Source organism: Nerophis lumbriciformis, linkage group LG18 (assembly GCF_033978685.3).
Source record: "Nerophis lumbriciformis linkage group LG18, RoL_Nlum_v2.1, whole genome shotgun sequence".
Classification (NCBI taxonomy): Eukaryota; Metazoa; Chordata; class Actinopteri; order Syngnathiformes; family Syngnathidae; genus Nerophis; species Nerophis lumbriciformis.
The window spans coordinates 1,492,961-1,510,000 of NC_084565.2; the positions used below are offsets into that span (position 1 = coordinate 1,492,961).

Here is a 17,040-nt window from a genome sequence, read left to right on the forward strand (position 1 = left end):
AATCGATCCAGGGACCGGTACTGGACCGCGGCCCGGTGGTTGGGGACCACTGCTCTACATCACAGCTGGTAAAATGTCAACACGTCAAATTATGGCCATAGAAAGGAAAGTTCTACAATCGTTTGTAACCTGACAGATGTTGTTTATAGGTGCGCGACTTTCTTCGGTCAACGTACACGTCACACACCCCGTCCAATCGTGGTGCGACTTCATACATTTGACTAAAAGAGATCCTTATTTGGTCCGCTAACAAAAATACAAGTGTGATTGCAAACCAGACCACATCAAAGTGACCCTAAAGGGTCTTTAAAAACATTTGTAGTCTGGACAATAGAACCAGACTACCGGCGTGAACGCCCACTCAAAGCCCTATAAACAGTGCAAGCCCAATGTGTGCTAATGAAATTGTTTAACGCGACAAAGCAGACATGGTGGTGGCAGTCAAACATCTCACTCCGCCTTCATCTGGTCCCTGACGTCAGAGGGCAGTGTTTCGAACAGCGCGTCTTCCACGATGAGGCCACTGCGTTTCAAGGCGCGACAGAAGCCCAACTCTGGGGGCAAAACCTCAAAGTGGTTCCCTTTGAGCTCCAGAAGCGTCAGCTGAGCGAGGTAGGAAATCTTTGGCGAGAGTATGGACAGGGAGTTCTTGCCCAGCTTGAGCGTCTTAAGCTTCTTACAGAAGAAGAGCTCGTCGGGTAGATTCTCAATTTTGTTGAAGGCGACTGAGAAATACTGTAGACTCTGAAGGACTCCGATTTCTGGAGGGATGAACCTAATGTCGTTGTGGCACAGATCCAGGTAGCGCAGTTTGTTGCACAAAAACAAATGTGAGGGTAAGATCTCAATCTTGTTGTGGCTGAAGTAGAGACGCTCAAGACTCCCGAGCTTCTTGATGTGCTCGGGAATGTACATCACGCCATTGTACCAAAGCTTAAGGCAGGTGAGTTTGCGGAGATGCTGGAAGCTGATGATCTCCTCGATGGAATGAAGGTTGTTCTCCTTCAGGTCGAGTTCCTGCAGGCTGGTCAGGCTGAAGATGGCGTGAGGAATGCGCTCCAGGTCACAGCGCACCAGCTCCAACTCTGTCAGGTTATTCATCTTCTTCAGATTGTTGAGCATCACCAGCTTGGTGCCGTCGTTGTGCAGGTAGAGCCGGTGCAGATGGCTGGAGACGTCCACGATGGACTGGGGTATCTTGGTGAAGTTACTCTTCAACGAGAGCATCTTCAAACACTTCATCTCCCGCAGTGACTCTAGAACGATATTCTTGGAGGCGTCGGGGCAGAGTGATCCTGTGAGATAGAGCTCCTCTAAGTTCCTCATACCATACAGCCAGCTGGGGAATTCTCTGCTGTCATCAAACTTGACCCGGAGTACTTTGAGGTTCTCTTTGAGGAAAGAGGTCGCTGTGGTGTGCAGCTTGATTGAACTCTGATAGAGAGACAGTTCCTGGAGGTATTCCAGCTGGGAGACTGAGGCAGGGATAGTCACGTTGTTGATGATCTCTAGTTTGAGCGATTGGAGCTCCGTCAGCTCAAAGACTGTGTCGGGCAGTCCGGGGAGCATGAAGAGCTGCAGCTCAAGTCGGTTGTTGGCGTTGACCTGCAGTCTCTGACGCAGCTTGTCCGCCGTCCACTCGTGGTTCAGATTGAGCTGCTTCAGCTTGTTCTCACTGACCTCGGAGAGGAAAACGGCAAATCTTTTGGAGTACAGTGGGTCGTACTGATCGATCATGTGCAGCATAAAAGCAAAGTCGTTTTTGACATCCGGGATGTCGTTGATGCCCGTTTCCTGGCGCACGTACTCGAAGGAGTATTCTTTGAGGGAGCGGTAAAAGAGCCAGTAGGAGGTGTACAGACTGGTTAATCCGTAGACGGCCACCAAGCACAGGTAGCAGTAGGAGAGCTTGGAGAAGAGGTGAGCCATGGTGTGGTTGCATTCAAAGTCTTTGTAGCCCGTCATGTCCTGTATCTCCACCTCGCAGCGCACTCTGTTCCTCACTTTGTTGACCAGGGAGCTGTTGTATGCGATGATCAGCAGGAACTTAAACACCTTGAAGACTGTCTGGCGAACATACATGATGTAGAGAATGTCTCCCTCCTCCACATGTAAGCGGAACTTCTTCACTTTCTCAAAAAGAGCTTTGGCTTGTTCTCCCTCCTTTTTATCAAGAACACTCGCCGAGGGTTTGTCCACTACAATCTTTTCCGGGATGGACCTGAGCGACTGTGTATTCTCCAAACACACGTCTGCGGGGGACGCCACCATGTTGGACCGGGCACTCCCGCTCTTTTTATGGTCCTTCTCTTCTTGGTTTTCTCCAGAAACCTCAGACAAAGCCCGGGTGGTCCAGGGAGAGTCGAAGCACTTGCCAAGCATGGAGATAAAGTGCTCTATTTTGGAGCTAGAACCCGGGAATTTGAACCAGAAGTTGCTGCACACCATGAAAACCAGAGTGTGTATCAGGACCAAATAAGGGAAGTACTTGGCGTACCAGTGCAGCGCCTTCTCATAACACATCTGGTTGATGAAACTGTACTGCTGGAGGTCCAGGTCTGTCTTCAGGCCTGTCATTTCTCTCGGTTCTGCCGACATGTTGTAATGCACGTGCAATGCCGTCACCTCTACTTCCGTCGTGTTCCCTGGAGACGACCGTGTTCTGTGCGGGAGGCAGATGATCTTGTCTTGCATCACCTATGACAGAATGAGAGCAAGGAGGATCAGCCATGTTGCTCGCATGAAAACTCGAACATTTGGCAGAACATTCAACCGGCCAAGTGCGAGATCGTCCAGTCCCACCACAGCTCCAAGTGGTACTTTGTCAGCATGTTTATCCTTCTAATACTTGTGGTATTTATTAAATTCACTAAGAACTTCTGGTGGGGTCGTACAAGTTTGGATTTTGACCAGAAGACATCCGGAAAGTTGCATGACGTCACTCGAGACGTCTATGTACTTTGCCTCAGTAGCTTCTATCTAGTGCTTAGATTTACATTGGACCGGTTTTGGCATCTTTAATGTGCAAAATGGACCCTGCATACTTTTTTTGTATGCAGAGACAAGTTGTGGAAGTACAATTTGGTGGCCGTACTTGAAGGCATCGCGTGATGGAAACAAGGGACTGCAGTTTTCAGCATGCTAGTGTGCTCGCGGGTGTAGACCAACATACAAAACGCTGGTGTAAACATTGGGGGGGAACAGGAAGTCAGTGCTTTCAGTGGCTGACTTAAAGTTCAGGCTAGATGAGTCTGAAAAGTCATAGGACACAGGAGCCATTTTGATCCTTTTCACTTTCAAAACTAATAATATATTGATGTTTTATTTATTTAAAACAAACAACCTTGCATCTCAGCTTGGTGGAAGAATGTGCATTTTTAAATTTTTGCCTATCATTAACAATCCTTATGTAAGACAAGCACATATATGACGTTTTAATGCATTCTAACTCGTAAATAAACGCTAGCAAGAGTCAGCTAACAATAAAAGGAATAGGAGTGGCTCTATTCTAGCTATAAAGCGCTCCAAAAACCTCCATCAATGTTTTATACACACGCTGTAAGTATATATGTAATGTAGTAACATTCATAATAACATGTAATATTTACATATTTTTCTCATTTTAAGCATACATTTTAAGCATATTTTAAGCATCTCTTCAACAACAGCAAAACTACTAATCGTGGCAGACTTCATTGAAATACAACAAAGACTACTTTGGGACTAATGATGATCCAGAAACTTTTATTTTTGAGCCTGAATATAAGGAGGATGATCTACAAGTTTTAACATGTAAAACTTTGCTAGTTCAGCGTTGCAAATAAGTATGTTTTTTATTGTCCTACCCGTGAGAAATACAAGTAATATAAATGAGACGGATAAAGACTACTATGGGACTAATGATGATCCAGAAACTTCTATTTTTGAGCCTGAATATAAGGAGGATGGTCTACAAGTTTTAACATGTAAAACTTTGATAGTTCAGCGTTGCAAATAAGTATGTTTTTTTATTGTCCTACCCGGGAGGAATACACGTAAAATAAATGAGACGGATAAAGACTACTATGGGACTAATGATGATCCAGAAACTTCTATTTTTGAACCTGAATATAAGGAGGATGATCTACAAGTTTTAACATGAAAAACTTAGCTAGTTCAGCGTTGCAAATAAGCATGTTTTTTATTGTCCTACTCGGCAGAAATACACGTAAAATAAATGAGACCGATAAAGACTAGTATGGGACTAATGATGATCCAGAAATTTCTATTTTTGAGCCTGAACATAAAGAGGATGATCTACAAGTTTTAACATGTAAAACTTTGCTAGTTCAGCATTGCAAATAAGTATGGTTTTTATCGTCCTACCCGGGAGAAATACACGTAAAATTAATGAGACGGATAAAAACTATGGGACTAATGATGATCCAGAAACTTTTATTTTTGAGCCTGAATATAAGGAGGATGATCTACAAGTTTTAACATGTAAAACTTTGCTAGTTCAGCGTTGCAAATAAGTATGGTTTGTATTGTCCTACCCGGGAGAAATACACGTAAAATTAATGAGACGGATAAAAACTATGGGACTAATGATGATCCAGAAACTTTTATTTTTGAGCCTGAATATAAGGAGGATGATCTACAAGTTTTAACGTGTAAACCTTTGCTAGTTCAGCATTGCAAATAAGTATGTTTTTATTGTCCTACCCGGGAGAAATACAAGTAATATAAATGAGACGTATAAAGACTACTATGGGACTAATGATGATTCAGAAATTTCTATTTTTGAGCCTGAACATAAGGAAGATGATCTACAAGTTTTAACATGTAAAACTTTGATAGTTCAGCGTTGCAAATAAGTATGTTTTTTTATTGTCCTACCCGGGAGGAATACACGTAAAATAAATGAGACGGATAAAGACTACTATGGGACTAATGATGATCCAGAAACTTCTATTTTTGAACCTGAATATAAGGAGGATGATCTACAAGTTTTAACATGAAAAACTTTGCTAGTTCAGCGTTGCAAATAAGCATGTTTTTTATTGTCCTACCCGGCAGAAATACACGTAAAATAAATGAGACCGATAAAGACTAGTATGGGACTAATGATGATCCAGAAACTTCTATTTTTGAACCTGAATATAAGGAGGATGATCTACAAGTTTTAACATGTAAAACTTTGCTAGTTCAGCGTTGCAAATAAGTATGGTTTTTATTGTCCTACCCGGGAGAAATACACGTAAAATAAATGAGACCGATAAAGACTACTATGGGACTAATGATGATCCAGAAACTTCTATTTTTGAGCCTCAATATAAGGAGGATGATCTACAAGTTTTAACATGTAAAACTTTGCTAGTTCAGCATTGCAAATGAGTATGTTTTTTTTGTTGTCTTAACCGAGAGAAATACACGTAAAATTAATGAGACGGATAAAAACTATGGGACTAATGATGATCCAGAAACTTCTATTTTTGAGCCTGAACATAAGGAGGATGATCTACAAGTTTTAACATGTAAAACGTTGCTAGTTCAGCATTGCAAATAAGTATGTTTTTTATTGTCCTACCCGGCAGAAATACACGTAAAATAAATGAGACGGATAAAGACTAGTAGACTACTATGGGACTAATGATGATCCAGAAATTTCTATTTTTGAGCCTGAACATAAAGAGGATGATCTACAAGTTTTAACATGTAAAACTTTGCTAGTTCAGCATTGCAAATAAGTATGGTTTTTATTGTCCTACCCGGGAGAAATACACGTAAAATTAATGAGACGGATAAAAACTATGGGACTAATGATGATCCAGAAACTTTTATTTTTGAGCCTGAATATAAGGAGGATGATCTACAAGTTTTAACATGTAAAACTTTGCTAGTTCAGCGTTGCAAATAAGTATGTTTTTTATTGTCCTACCCGGGAGGAATACACGTAAAATAAATGAGACGGATAAAGACTACTATGGGACTAATAATGATCCAGAAACTTCTATTTTTGAGCCTGAATATAAGGAGGATGATCTACAAGTTTTAACATGTAAAACTTTGCTAGTTCAGCATTGCAAATAAGTACCCGTATTTTCCGCACTATAAGGCGCACCTAAAAACCACAAATTTTCTCAAAAGCTGACAGTGCGCCTTATAATCCGGTGCGCCTTATATATGGGTTAATATTAATATTAATTTTCATAAAGTTTAGGTCTCGCAACTACGGTAAACAGCCGCCATCTTTTTTCCCCGTAGAAGAAGCGCGCGGTGCATGCTGGGATATGTGACGTTTCATTTCCATTTGTGTGTTTATGTAAAGACCCCAAAATGGCTCCTATTAAGTGTGTTGTCTGTCTAATTATAAATAATGCAGACGAGGCGTATTAACTGAGTTCTCAACGTTTACTCACAGCGTGCTCATAACCACATTCTAACTGCCAGCATACAACAACGCTTCTCAGGGCTACCGCGCATGCTCGTCACTATCGTTGCATGCTGGGTAGTGTAGTTGTTATATTTGCTAGCTCATAACATCACATTAAGAGACACGCTGACGCGCTTAATTCAATACTCGCCGTCATTCCGGGTGGATTGACAAAAGACCTCCAGCCGCTGGATATTGGTGTCAACAGGGCATTCAAATCACGACTGCGAACGGCGTGGGAACAATGGATGACCGAAGGCGAACACACCTTCACTAAGACAGGCAGACAGCGCCGGACGACATACGCCAACATCTGCCAGTGGATCGTAAATGCCTGGGCAGATATTTCGGTCACAACCGTGGTCCGAGCTTTCCGGAAGGCAGGATTCACAGAACTGCTGGACAACAGCGACACTGACTCCGATTACTTCGACGAGACGGAACCGGCCATTTTGGATCCCACATTTGCCCAACTTTTCAATTCGGACACCGAAGACGAAGAATTCGAAGGATTTACGAATGAAGAATAACTTCAGAAAGTGAGCGCTATGTTTATTTTGTGTGTTGTGACATTAACGTTCGAGCAACATTATGTTGCTATTGCTCTGCACTATTTTGAATTTTACTATGTTTGTGATTGCACATTTGCGTAAATTTTGGGACAGAGTTGTTAGAACGCTGGTTTTTAATATATTATTAAAGTTTGACTGACCTATCTGACTGTTTTTTTGACATTCCCTTTAGCGCAGCGTAGGCGCGGCTTATAGTCCGGGGCGGCTTATAGGTGGACAAAGTTTTGAAATATGCCATTCATTGAAGGTGCGGCTAATAACCCGGGGCGGCTTATAGTGCGGAAAATACGGTATGGTTTTTATTGTCCTACCCGAGAGGAATACACGTAAAATAAATGAGACGGATAACGACTACTACTACATGTGCGGCTTTTGCACGGGGGGGGGGGGGGGTTGGTGGTAGCGGGGGTGTATTTTGTAGCGTCCCGGAAGAGTTAGTGCTGCAAAGGATTCTAGGTATTTGTTCTGTTGTGTTTATGTTGTGTTACAGTGCGGATGTTCTCCCGAAATGTGTTTGTCATTCTTGTTTGGTGTGGGTTCACAGTGTGGCGCATATTTGTAGCAGTGTTAAACTTGTTTATACTGGCACCCTCAGTGTAACCTGTATCGCTGTTGATGAAGTATGCGTTGCATTCACTCGTGTGTGCGTACAGAAGCCGCACATATCTTGTGACTTGGTCCGAACGATGTTAGAATGGATGAAAAGCGGACGTGACGATAGCTCGTAGAGGACGTTAAAGGCAGTGCATTTAAGGCACGCCCCCAAGACTGATATAATGACTGTTGAACACCTTCGTTGGATAATGAAGGTTGCCTCAGCTCAAAGCTTAATGAACTAGCATCCAAGAAAAGATGGCAGATATCTGGCTTGGGCACATCAGATTAGATCAGTTTGTTGCGAACTGAGCAGTTTAAAGTCCTGAATGGTTGTTTTATACATTGTTATTTTATTTTCAAATGTATTAGCCTGTGGAAAAAGTTAATGTTGATATTTACCTCAGAAGGCTGCAAATAGAAAAGAGGCATTCAATTTTTATTTAAAGTGTATTTGATATGCCATTGATATTTTTTAATTATTAATATTATTATTTGAAACTGGATTTTGCATGTCACTATAAAGTTATATAAGCCTTGCTTGTTCAATATTCAATGCAAAAGTTGTTTGAGTCCCTATTAAAAGGTTTATTTGTTCAATCTTGGCCCGCGGCTTTGTTCAGTTTTACATTTTGGCCCACTCTGTATTTGAGTTTGACACCCCTGTGTTAGATTGTTAGTATGGACATAGACTTTTATATAACAAGCTACATATTTAATGAAAGATAATTACTGTAATTTTACATGAATTTGAAAGCAATTTAAGAAAACAGAAAATGCTATGTATAATTAATTTGGTATTTTTCTGTAAAACAAAAATAGAAATATACATGGTTTGTCATTACTGGGATATTACTTAAAATAACAGGCGGATTGTTTATTTACCAATAAGGTCTTCAAACTCATTTCGGCCGCTTGTACCCGTGATCTTGTCCTTTCGGTCATAACCCAAAGCTCATGACCATAGGTGAGGATGGGAACGTAGATCGACCGGTAAATTGAGAGCTTTGCCTTCCGGCTCAGCTCCTTGATAGTGCACTGCTTTCCCTTCCTGAGGCGGCGGATGGTGGTCCAGAATTGCTTCGAAGCCGTCCGGAAGTCGTTTTCCATGGCTTCCCCGAACTCCTCCCATGTCCGAGTTTTTGCCTCTGCGACCGCTTGGCCTGTCGGTACCTGTCCGCTGCCTCAGGAGTCCTATGAGCCAAAAGAACCCGATAGGACTCCTTCTTCAGCTTGACGGCATCCCTCACCGCCGGTGTCCACCAACGGGTTCTAGGATTACCGCCACGACAAGCACCAACTACCTTGCGGCCACAGCTCCAATCAGCCGCCTTGACAATAGAGGCGCGGAACATGGTCCATTCGGACTCAATGTCCAGCACCTCCCTCGTGACATGTTCAAAGTTCTTCCGGAGGTGGGAATTGAAACTCTCTCTGACAGGAGACTCTGCCAGACGTTCCCAGCAAACCTTCACAATGTGTTTGGGCCTGCCAGGTCTGTCCGGTATCCTCCCCCACCATCGCAGCCAACTCACCACCAGGTGGTGATCGGTAGAAAGCTCCGCCCCTCTCTTCACCCGAGTGTCCAAAACATGAGGCCGCAAATCCGATGACACAACTACAAAGTCGATCATGGAACTGCGGCCTAGGGTGTCCTGGTGCCAAGTGCACATATGGACACCCTTATGTTTGAACATGGTGTTCGTTATGGACAATCTGTGACGGGCACAAAAGTCCAATAACAAAACACCGCTCGGGTTCAGATCCGGGCAGCCATTCTTACCAATCACGCCTCTCCAGGTTTCACTGTCGTTGCCAACATGAGCATTGAAGTCGACCAGTAGCACGAGGGAATCACCCGGGGGAGCACTCTCAAGTACTCCCTCGAGTGAATCCAAAAAGGGTGGGTACTCTGAGCTGCGGTTTGGCGCGTAAGCGCAAACCACAGTCAGGACCCGTTCCCCCACCCGAAGGCGGAGGGAAGCTACCCTCTCGTCCACCGGGTTGAACTCCAACGTACAGGCTCTGAGCCGGGGGGAAACAAGAATTGCCACCCCAGCCCGTCGCCTCTCACTGCCGGCAACGCCAGAGTGGAAGAGAGTCCAGCCCCTCTCGAGAGAACTGGTTCCAGAGCCCTTGCTGTGCGTCGAAGTGAGTCCGACTATATCTAGCCGGAACTTCTCCACTTCGCGCACTAGCTCAGGCTCCTTCCCCCCCAGCGAGGTGACGTTCCACGTCCCAAGAGCTAGCTTCTGTAGCCGAGGATCGGACCGCCAAGTGCCCTGCCTTCGGCTGTCGCCCAGCTCACATCGCACCCAACCTCTATGACCCCGGAGTTTCCTCCGCCGGGTGGCGGGGCTCTCCCTTAGAGATAGGGTGAGAAGCTCTGCCATCCGGGGGGAGCTCAAAGTAAAGCCGCTGCTCCTCCACATCGAGAGGAGCCAGATGAGGTGGTTCGGGCATCTGGTCAGGATGCCACCCGAACGCCTCCCTAGGGAGGTGTTTAGGGCACGTCCGACCGGTAGGAGGCCGCGGGGAAGACCCAGGACACGTTGGGAAGACTATGTCTCCCGGCTGGCCTGGGAACGCCTCGGGGTCCCACAGGAAGAGCTGGACGAAGTGGCTGGGGAGAGGGAAGTCTGGGCTTCCCTGCTTAGGCTGCTGCCCCCGCGACCCGACCTCGGATAAGCGGAAGAAGATGGATGGATGGATGGATGGTCTTCAATTCTACAGTTTTATAAACTATTTGAAAAAAATAGAAAAATTACAGTAGAAATTTAGAGTAAGTTAACCTTAAAAATAGGATTTTTGTTTTACAGTGTAGTAGGTCAAGCATCTGCAGTGTGAAGTCTAATAAAAGGGGTGGCTCCTCTGGGTCACATGACCCGGGAAGGCCTTTCTCACTCACCTGTAGCGTGCATCCAAATACGCCGATCATGAGCATGACCACGGACAGGTAGTCGGTGAACACGTCCCACCACGGCTTCAGGACCCGGAAGGCCGGCTGCTGCTCCGAGAACTGCCGGAATTCCATCACGGGAATCATGATGCCTGTGAAGGGGACCACGTCAGTGTCACCGCGGAAACCACCAGAATCCTCCATTGCGCCAGGGTTGTCGTGGCAACAAGAGGGATGCTAACCCCCCTATTAAAAGCTAGTTTATAGCATCAGGATAAGCCACGTTCTAACATATTAGCCATGGATCAAAGATCCTATGAGACACAAGGGGTGATACCGTGCCCCTCGAAGCGTTGATGTGTCACTTTAAGAAGAAGAAAACGATACAGCTGTTGTGATGATTGCGAAGCGAAGGTATGGTATCATTTTGTATTATAGCGCCAAATAAAATACTATTGTTTCTTGGTTACTATTAGGCTCATTGGCCATAGTTGAACTACTGTATCTGCGAGTGATGAATAAATGATGCCTTGGTGAGTGTTGGGCACACTCACTAGCTGTATTGACACTGCTGCTGTTCCATAATGGCTCCATCTGCAGGATTAATAAAGTCACTATAGTTGATCTATAAATAAAAATGAATAGTTACTAAATGGTATGTGGGCTTGTATTAAGCCTCAGGGAGTTGAACGCCCCTGCCTTACATAGTTCCGGGTCACACTTGGGCAAGCTGTAGCCCCCCCCCCCCCCCCCCCCCCCCCATCAGGATTACGATACCCCCCATGAAAGAAACGAAGAGAAGATGCGTTACCCGGCCCGGAGGAAGCCCGGGGCCCTCCTCCGGAGCTAGGCCCGGAGGCAGAGCTCGTCAGCGAGCGCATGGTGGCCGGGCTAGCCACGGAGCCCGGCCGGGCACAGCCAGAAGAAGCTACGTGGACACACCATCTTCTCCGCCACGTGGGCCCACCACCCGCGGTCGGAACCAGTGGGGTCGGGTGCGCTGCCAAGTGGATGGCAGTGAAAGTGGAGGCTCCAAACGGACCAATTCTGGGCAGCAGAGGCTGTCTTTTGGGACGTGGAACGTCTCTACGCTGGTGGGGGAGGAGCCTGAGCTGGTGCGAGAGGTGGAGCGCTACCAGTTGGATCTGGCGGGGCTTACGTCTACGCATAGCAAAGGCTCTGAAACCACACTCCTGGACAAGGGATGGATCTTGTTCACTTCTGGAGTTGCTCAGGGTGTGAGGGCCCAGGCGGGTGTGGGGATACTCACGAGTCCCCGGCTGAGTGCCTGTACGTTGGAGTTCACCCCAGTGGACAAGAGGGTCGCCTCCCTTCGCCTTAGGGTTGGAGGGGGGAAAACTTTGACTGTTGTTGTGCATACGCACCAAACAAGAGTTCAGAGTATTTGGCCTTCTTGGACACCTTGCATGGTGTCCTGTATGGGGCGCCAACAGGGGATTCCATAGTCTTGCTGGGGGACTTCAACGCGCACGTGGGCAATGACAGTGAAACTTGGACTGGCGTGATTGGTAGGAACGGTTTCCCTGATCTGAACTTAAGTGGTGGATTGTTATTGGACTTCTGTGCTAGTCACGGACTTGTGATAACAAACACCATGTTCAAGCATAAGGATGCTCAAAGGTGTACCTGGTACCAGAGCCCCCTAGGCCAAAGATCAATGATCGATTTTGTAATCGTATCAGCTGATCTGAGGCCGTATATTTTGGACACTCGGGCGAAGAGAGGGGCTGAACTGTCAACTGATCACCATCTGGTGGTGAGTTGGGTCAGATGGCGGGGGAAACCTCTGAACAGACCTGGCAAACCCAAGCGTGTAGTGCGGGTGAACTGGGAATGTTTGGAGGAGTCCTCTGTCCAGAAGGACTTCAACTCCCACCTCCGGCGGGACTTCTCTGCCATCCCTGTGGAGGTTGGGGGCATTGAACAGGAATGGGCAATGTTCAAAGCCTCTATTGCTAAAGCTGCAGCTGCGAGCTGTGGCCAGAAGGTCTTAGGTGCCCCAAGGGGCGGTAACCCTCGAACATCCTGGTGGACAGCGGTGGTCAGGGAAGCCGTCCAACTGAAGAAGGAGTCCTACCACGGTATGTTATCCCGGGGGACTACGGAGGCAGTTGCAAGGTACCAACAGGCCCGAAGGGCAGCGGCCGTGGCTGTGGACGAGGCTAAGCAGAGGATGTGGGAGCAGTTCAGAAAATCCATGGAGAAGGACTATCGGGCGGCACCAAAGCTGTTCTGGAAGACCATACGGCACCTCAGGAGGGGGAAGCGGGGAACCATCCAAACTGTGTACAGCAAGGATGGGACTTTGCTGACTTCAAGTGAGGAAGTCGTAGGTCATTGGAAAGAGCACTTTGAGGAACTCCTGAACCCAACTACATCAGACACACCCTCCCTGACAGGAGCAGAGCCTAAGGATGATGGGGGATCGACGTCGATCTCTCGGAGTGAAGTTACTGAGGTAGTTAGACAACTCCACAGTGGCAAAACTCCGGGACGAGATCCGTCCAGAAATGCTGAAGGCTCTGGGTGTTGAGGGGCTGTCTTGGTTGATACGCCTTTTCAACATTGCGTGGAAGTCTGGGACAGTGCCGAGGGAGTGGCAGACTGGGGTGGTGGTTCACCTTTTCAAAAAGGGGGACCAGAGGGTGTGTGCTAATTACAGGGGTATCACACTACTCAGCCTCCCTGGGAAAGTTTACGCCAAGGTACTGGAAAGGAGGGTCCGGCCGATAGTCGAACCTCAGATTCAAGAGGAGCAATGTGGATTCCGTCCTGGTCGTGGAAAAACAGACCAGCTCTTTACTCTTGCGGGACTCCTGGAGAAGGCCTGGGAGTATGCCTATCCAGTCTACATGTGCTTTGTGGATTTGGAGAAGGCGTATGACCGGGTCCCCCGGGAGATCTTGTGGGAGGTGCTGAGGGAGTACGGAGTGAGGGAAACCCTGCTGAGGGCCATCCAATCTCTGTACAACCAAAGCCAGAGCGTCAGTGTGGTTATTGAGTCTGTAGCTGATTGGAGAGCTAACTTGTGCAGCTTGTGGGTCCATGACCATGACTTCTGTTTTGTCTGATCAGCGGTTTTACTGCCTTGTTATAAAACCGTTCCGTGTACCATTTCACAACGTATATATTTGCGGCTTATCATCCGTTGCGGCTAATAAATAAGAAACAATTTTTTTCTTCTAAAATTTGGTGGGTGCGGCTTATATACCGGTGCACTCTATAGTCCGGAAAATGCGATATTTCATTCATTCATTCATCATAATGTAAAAAAGCTAGTGTCTTACGAGCGTCTGTGTTAGTATTATTAACTTACAACGGCATTCTTTTTGTATTGTTTACATTTCGTAAATTCACCAAAACGTCACCGTGGAGTTATTGGTGAGCTAGCTAGCTTGCGGGTCCATGACCATGACTTCTGTTTTGTCTGATCAGCCGTTTTACTGCCCTGTTACAGACAATTGGAAACAATTGAGGTATGTCAATAAACATAAATATTACAAACCCCACTCATGTTGCATCATCATAAACATTGTGGAATGTTTTAAATAACCAACTTTACTTTAAAGTAGGGTTGTTCCGATACCAGTATTTTGGTACCAGTACCAAAATGCATTTCGGTACTTTTCGGTACTTTTTGATACTTTTCTAAATTTAAAGAGGACCACAAAAAATGTCATTATTGTCTTTATTGTAACAACAAATGTTAGTGTACATGAAACATATGTTTATTATTGTCATTTAGTCCTTAAATAAAATAGTGAACATACTAGACAACTTGTCTTTTAGTAGTAAGTAAACAAACAAAGACTCCTAATTAGTCTGCAGTAACATATTGTGTCATTTATACACCTATTATTTTGTACACATTATGAGGGACAAACTGTAAAAAATGGATTATTAATCCACTTGTTCATTTACTGTTAATATCTGCTTATTTTCTGTTTCAACATGTTCTATCTACACTTCTCTTAAAATGTAATAATCACTTATTCTTCTCTTCTTTGATACTTGACATTAGTTTCGGATGATACCACACATTTAGGTATGGATGCGATACCAAGTAGTTACAGGATCATAGATTGGTCGTATTCAAAGTCCTCATGTGTCCAGAGACATATTTACTGACTTTATAAACATAATATGAATTTAAAAAAAGGAAAACAATATCAATGTAATCATAGTAGTATCGACTAGATACGCTCTTGTACTTGGTATCATTACAGTGGATATCAGGTGTAGATCCACCCATGGTATTTGTTTACATTATGACGCCGGTGAGCTATTGTATCCTCCTACGGTGTGTAGTGAAGCATGTTTAGCTATTCCTCGTCCTCCAGTGATAATGATACTTGTAAGAAACTTTGATTAGTGATTTAGAAGTAGCTAAAACACTGCGGATGGACGTTAGCCGCTAGCTAGCTAACCATGTCTTAAAGCACCTCTTCCTGAGGGCGTTTCAGTGTTTTAACTTCACCTTTATCTTTACTTTTTACACCAAAATACATCCGTTCTCCCTTTTCTGTCTACACACTGTGTCTGCTTGTAAGTACTCTGTGTGTGTGCGCTGCCCAACATGCTCCTCTGCTATTAAAAAATGAGTGTCATGCCTGTAAAAAAATAAATAATAATAATATGGGGAACCGGTACTTTTCAAACAGAGTATAGGGGCGGTATAGCTCGGTTGGTAGAGTGGCCGTGCCAGCAACTTGAGGGTTCCAGGTTCGATCCCAGCTTCCGCCATCCTAGTGACTGTCGTTGTGTCCTTGGGCAAGACACTTTACCCACCCGCTCCCAGTGCCACCCACAATGCTTTAAATGCAACTTAGATATTGGGTTTCACTATGTAAAAAGCGCTTTGAGTCACTAGAGAAAGGAGCTATATAAATATAATTCACTTCACTTCACCTCACACTATAGTACCCCCCAAATCCTCCACACGACACCTCCGCTCCGGACAGGCTAACCTCCTCCGACCTCCGAGGACAAAGCTCTGGACTATGAGCTTCCCCTGACCACCTGAGGGCACCACAGACTGTGAATGCTTTTAAAAAAGGCTTAAAAACCCTTCTTTTTTTTTTTTAACTTTTTTTTTTTAGATATATGTGTGCTAGTTCTAGCTATTAGGCTCCTTCTATTTTTTGTGTGTTTTTTTTTACTATTTATTTTACTTGTTGGGGGCAGCTATTTGGAGTTCTAGCATTGTTGTTTTTGGTTTTTTTTAATGTACTGGAGCACTTTGAGAATGTTTGCTCAATGTAAAGTGATTTTACAAATAAAATCTATTATTATTATTATTAGTACCGCGATACTATACTAGATATTGGGTTTCACTATGTAAAAGCGCTTTGAGTCACTAGAGAAAAGCGCTATATAAATATAATTCACTTCACTTCACCTCACACTATAGTACCCCCCAAATCCTCCACACGACACCTCCGCTCCGGACAGGCTAACCTCCTCCAACCTCAGAGGACAAAAGCCCCTGACCACCTGAGGGCACCACAGACTGTGAATGCTTTTAAAAAAGGCTTAAAAACCCTACTTTTTTCAAAAAGCTTTTTTTTTAGATATATGTGTGCTAGTTCTAACTATTAGGCTGTTCTAGTTTTTTGTTTTTTTTTACTATTTATTTTACTTGTTGGGGCAGCTATTTGTGGTTCTAGCGTTGTTGTTGTTGTTGTTGTTGTTGTTTTAATGCACTGTAGCATTTTGAGGTTGTTTGCTCAATGTAAAGTGCTTTTACGTTTGTACAAATAAAATCTATTATTATTATTAGTACCGCTATACTATACTAGATATTGGGTTTCACTATGTAAAAGCGCTTTGAGTCACTAGAGAAAAGCGCTATATAAATATAATTCACTTCACTTCACCTCACACTATAGTACCCCCCAAATCCTCCACACGACACCTCCGCTCCGGACAGGCTAACCTCCTCCGACCTCAGAGGACAAAAGCCCCTGACCACCTGAGGGCACCACAGACTGTGAATGCTTTTAAAAAAGGCTTAAAAACCCTACTTTTTTCAAAAAGCTTTTTTTTAGATATATGTGTGCTAGTTCTAACTATTAGGCTGTTCTAGTTTTTTTTTTTTTTTTTACTATTTATTTTACTTGTTGGGGCAGCTATTTGTGGTTCTAGCGTTGTTGTTGTTGTTGTTGTTGTTGTTTTAATGCACTGTAGCATTTTGAGGTTGTTTGCTCAATGTAAAGTGCTTTTACGTTTGTACAAATAAAATCTATTATTATTATTAGTACCGCTATACTATACTAGATATTGGGTTTCACTATGTAAAAGCGCTTTGAGTCACTAGAGAAAAGCGCTATATAAATATAATTCACTTCACTTCACCTCCCACTATAGTACCTCCCAAATCCTCCACACGACACCTCCGCTCCGGACAGGCTAACCTCCTCCAACCTCAGAGGACAAAAGCCCCTGACCACCTGAGGGCACCACAGACTGTGAATGCTTTTAAAAAAGGCTTAAAAACCCTACTTTTTTCAAAAAGCTTTTTTTTAGATATATGTGTGCTA

At 44.6% G+C, this 17,040-nt stretch overlaps 1 protein-coding gene across 1 annotated transcript in view; it reads right to left on the bottom strand.

The window, feature by feature from the left end:
* Positions 1-121: 121 nt before the first annotated feature.
* The window catches only part of lrrc8c (leucine rich repeat containing 8 VRAC subunit C), a 19,141-nt gene continuing 2,222 nt past the window's right edge, over positions 122-17,040 (bottom strand). Inside the window, exons 2-3 of the mRNA XM_061977457.2 lie at positions 10,490-10,632; positions 122-2,697 (exon numbers count right to left, since the gene is read on the bottom strand). Coding sequence (XP_061833441.1) covers positions 451-2,697; positions 10,490-10,627 — 2,385 coding nt within the window. The 5' untranslated portion in view covers positions 10,628-10,632 and the 3' untranslated portion in view covers positions 122-450. The remainder of the gene's footprint in view (positions 2,698-10,489; positions 10,633-17,040) is intronic.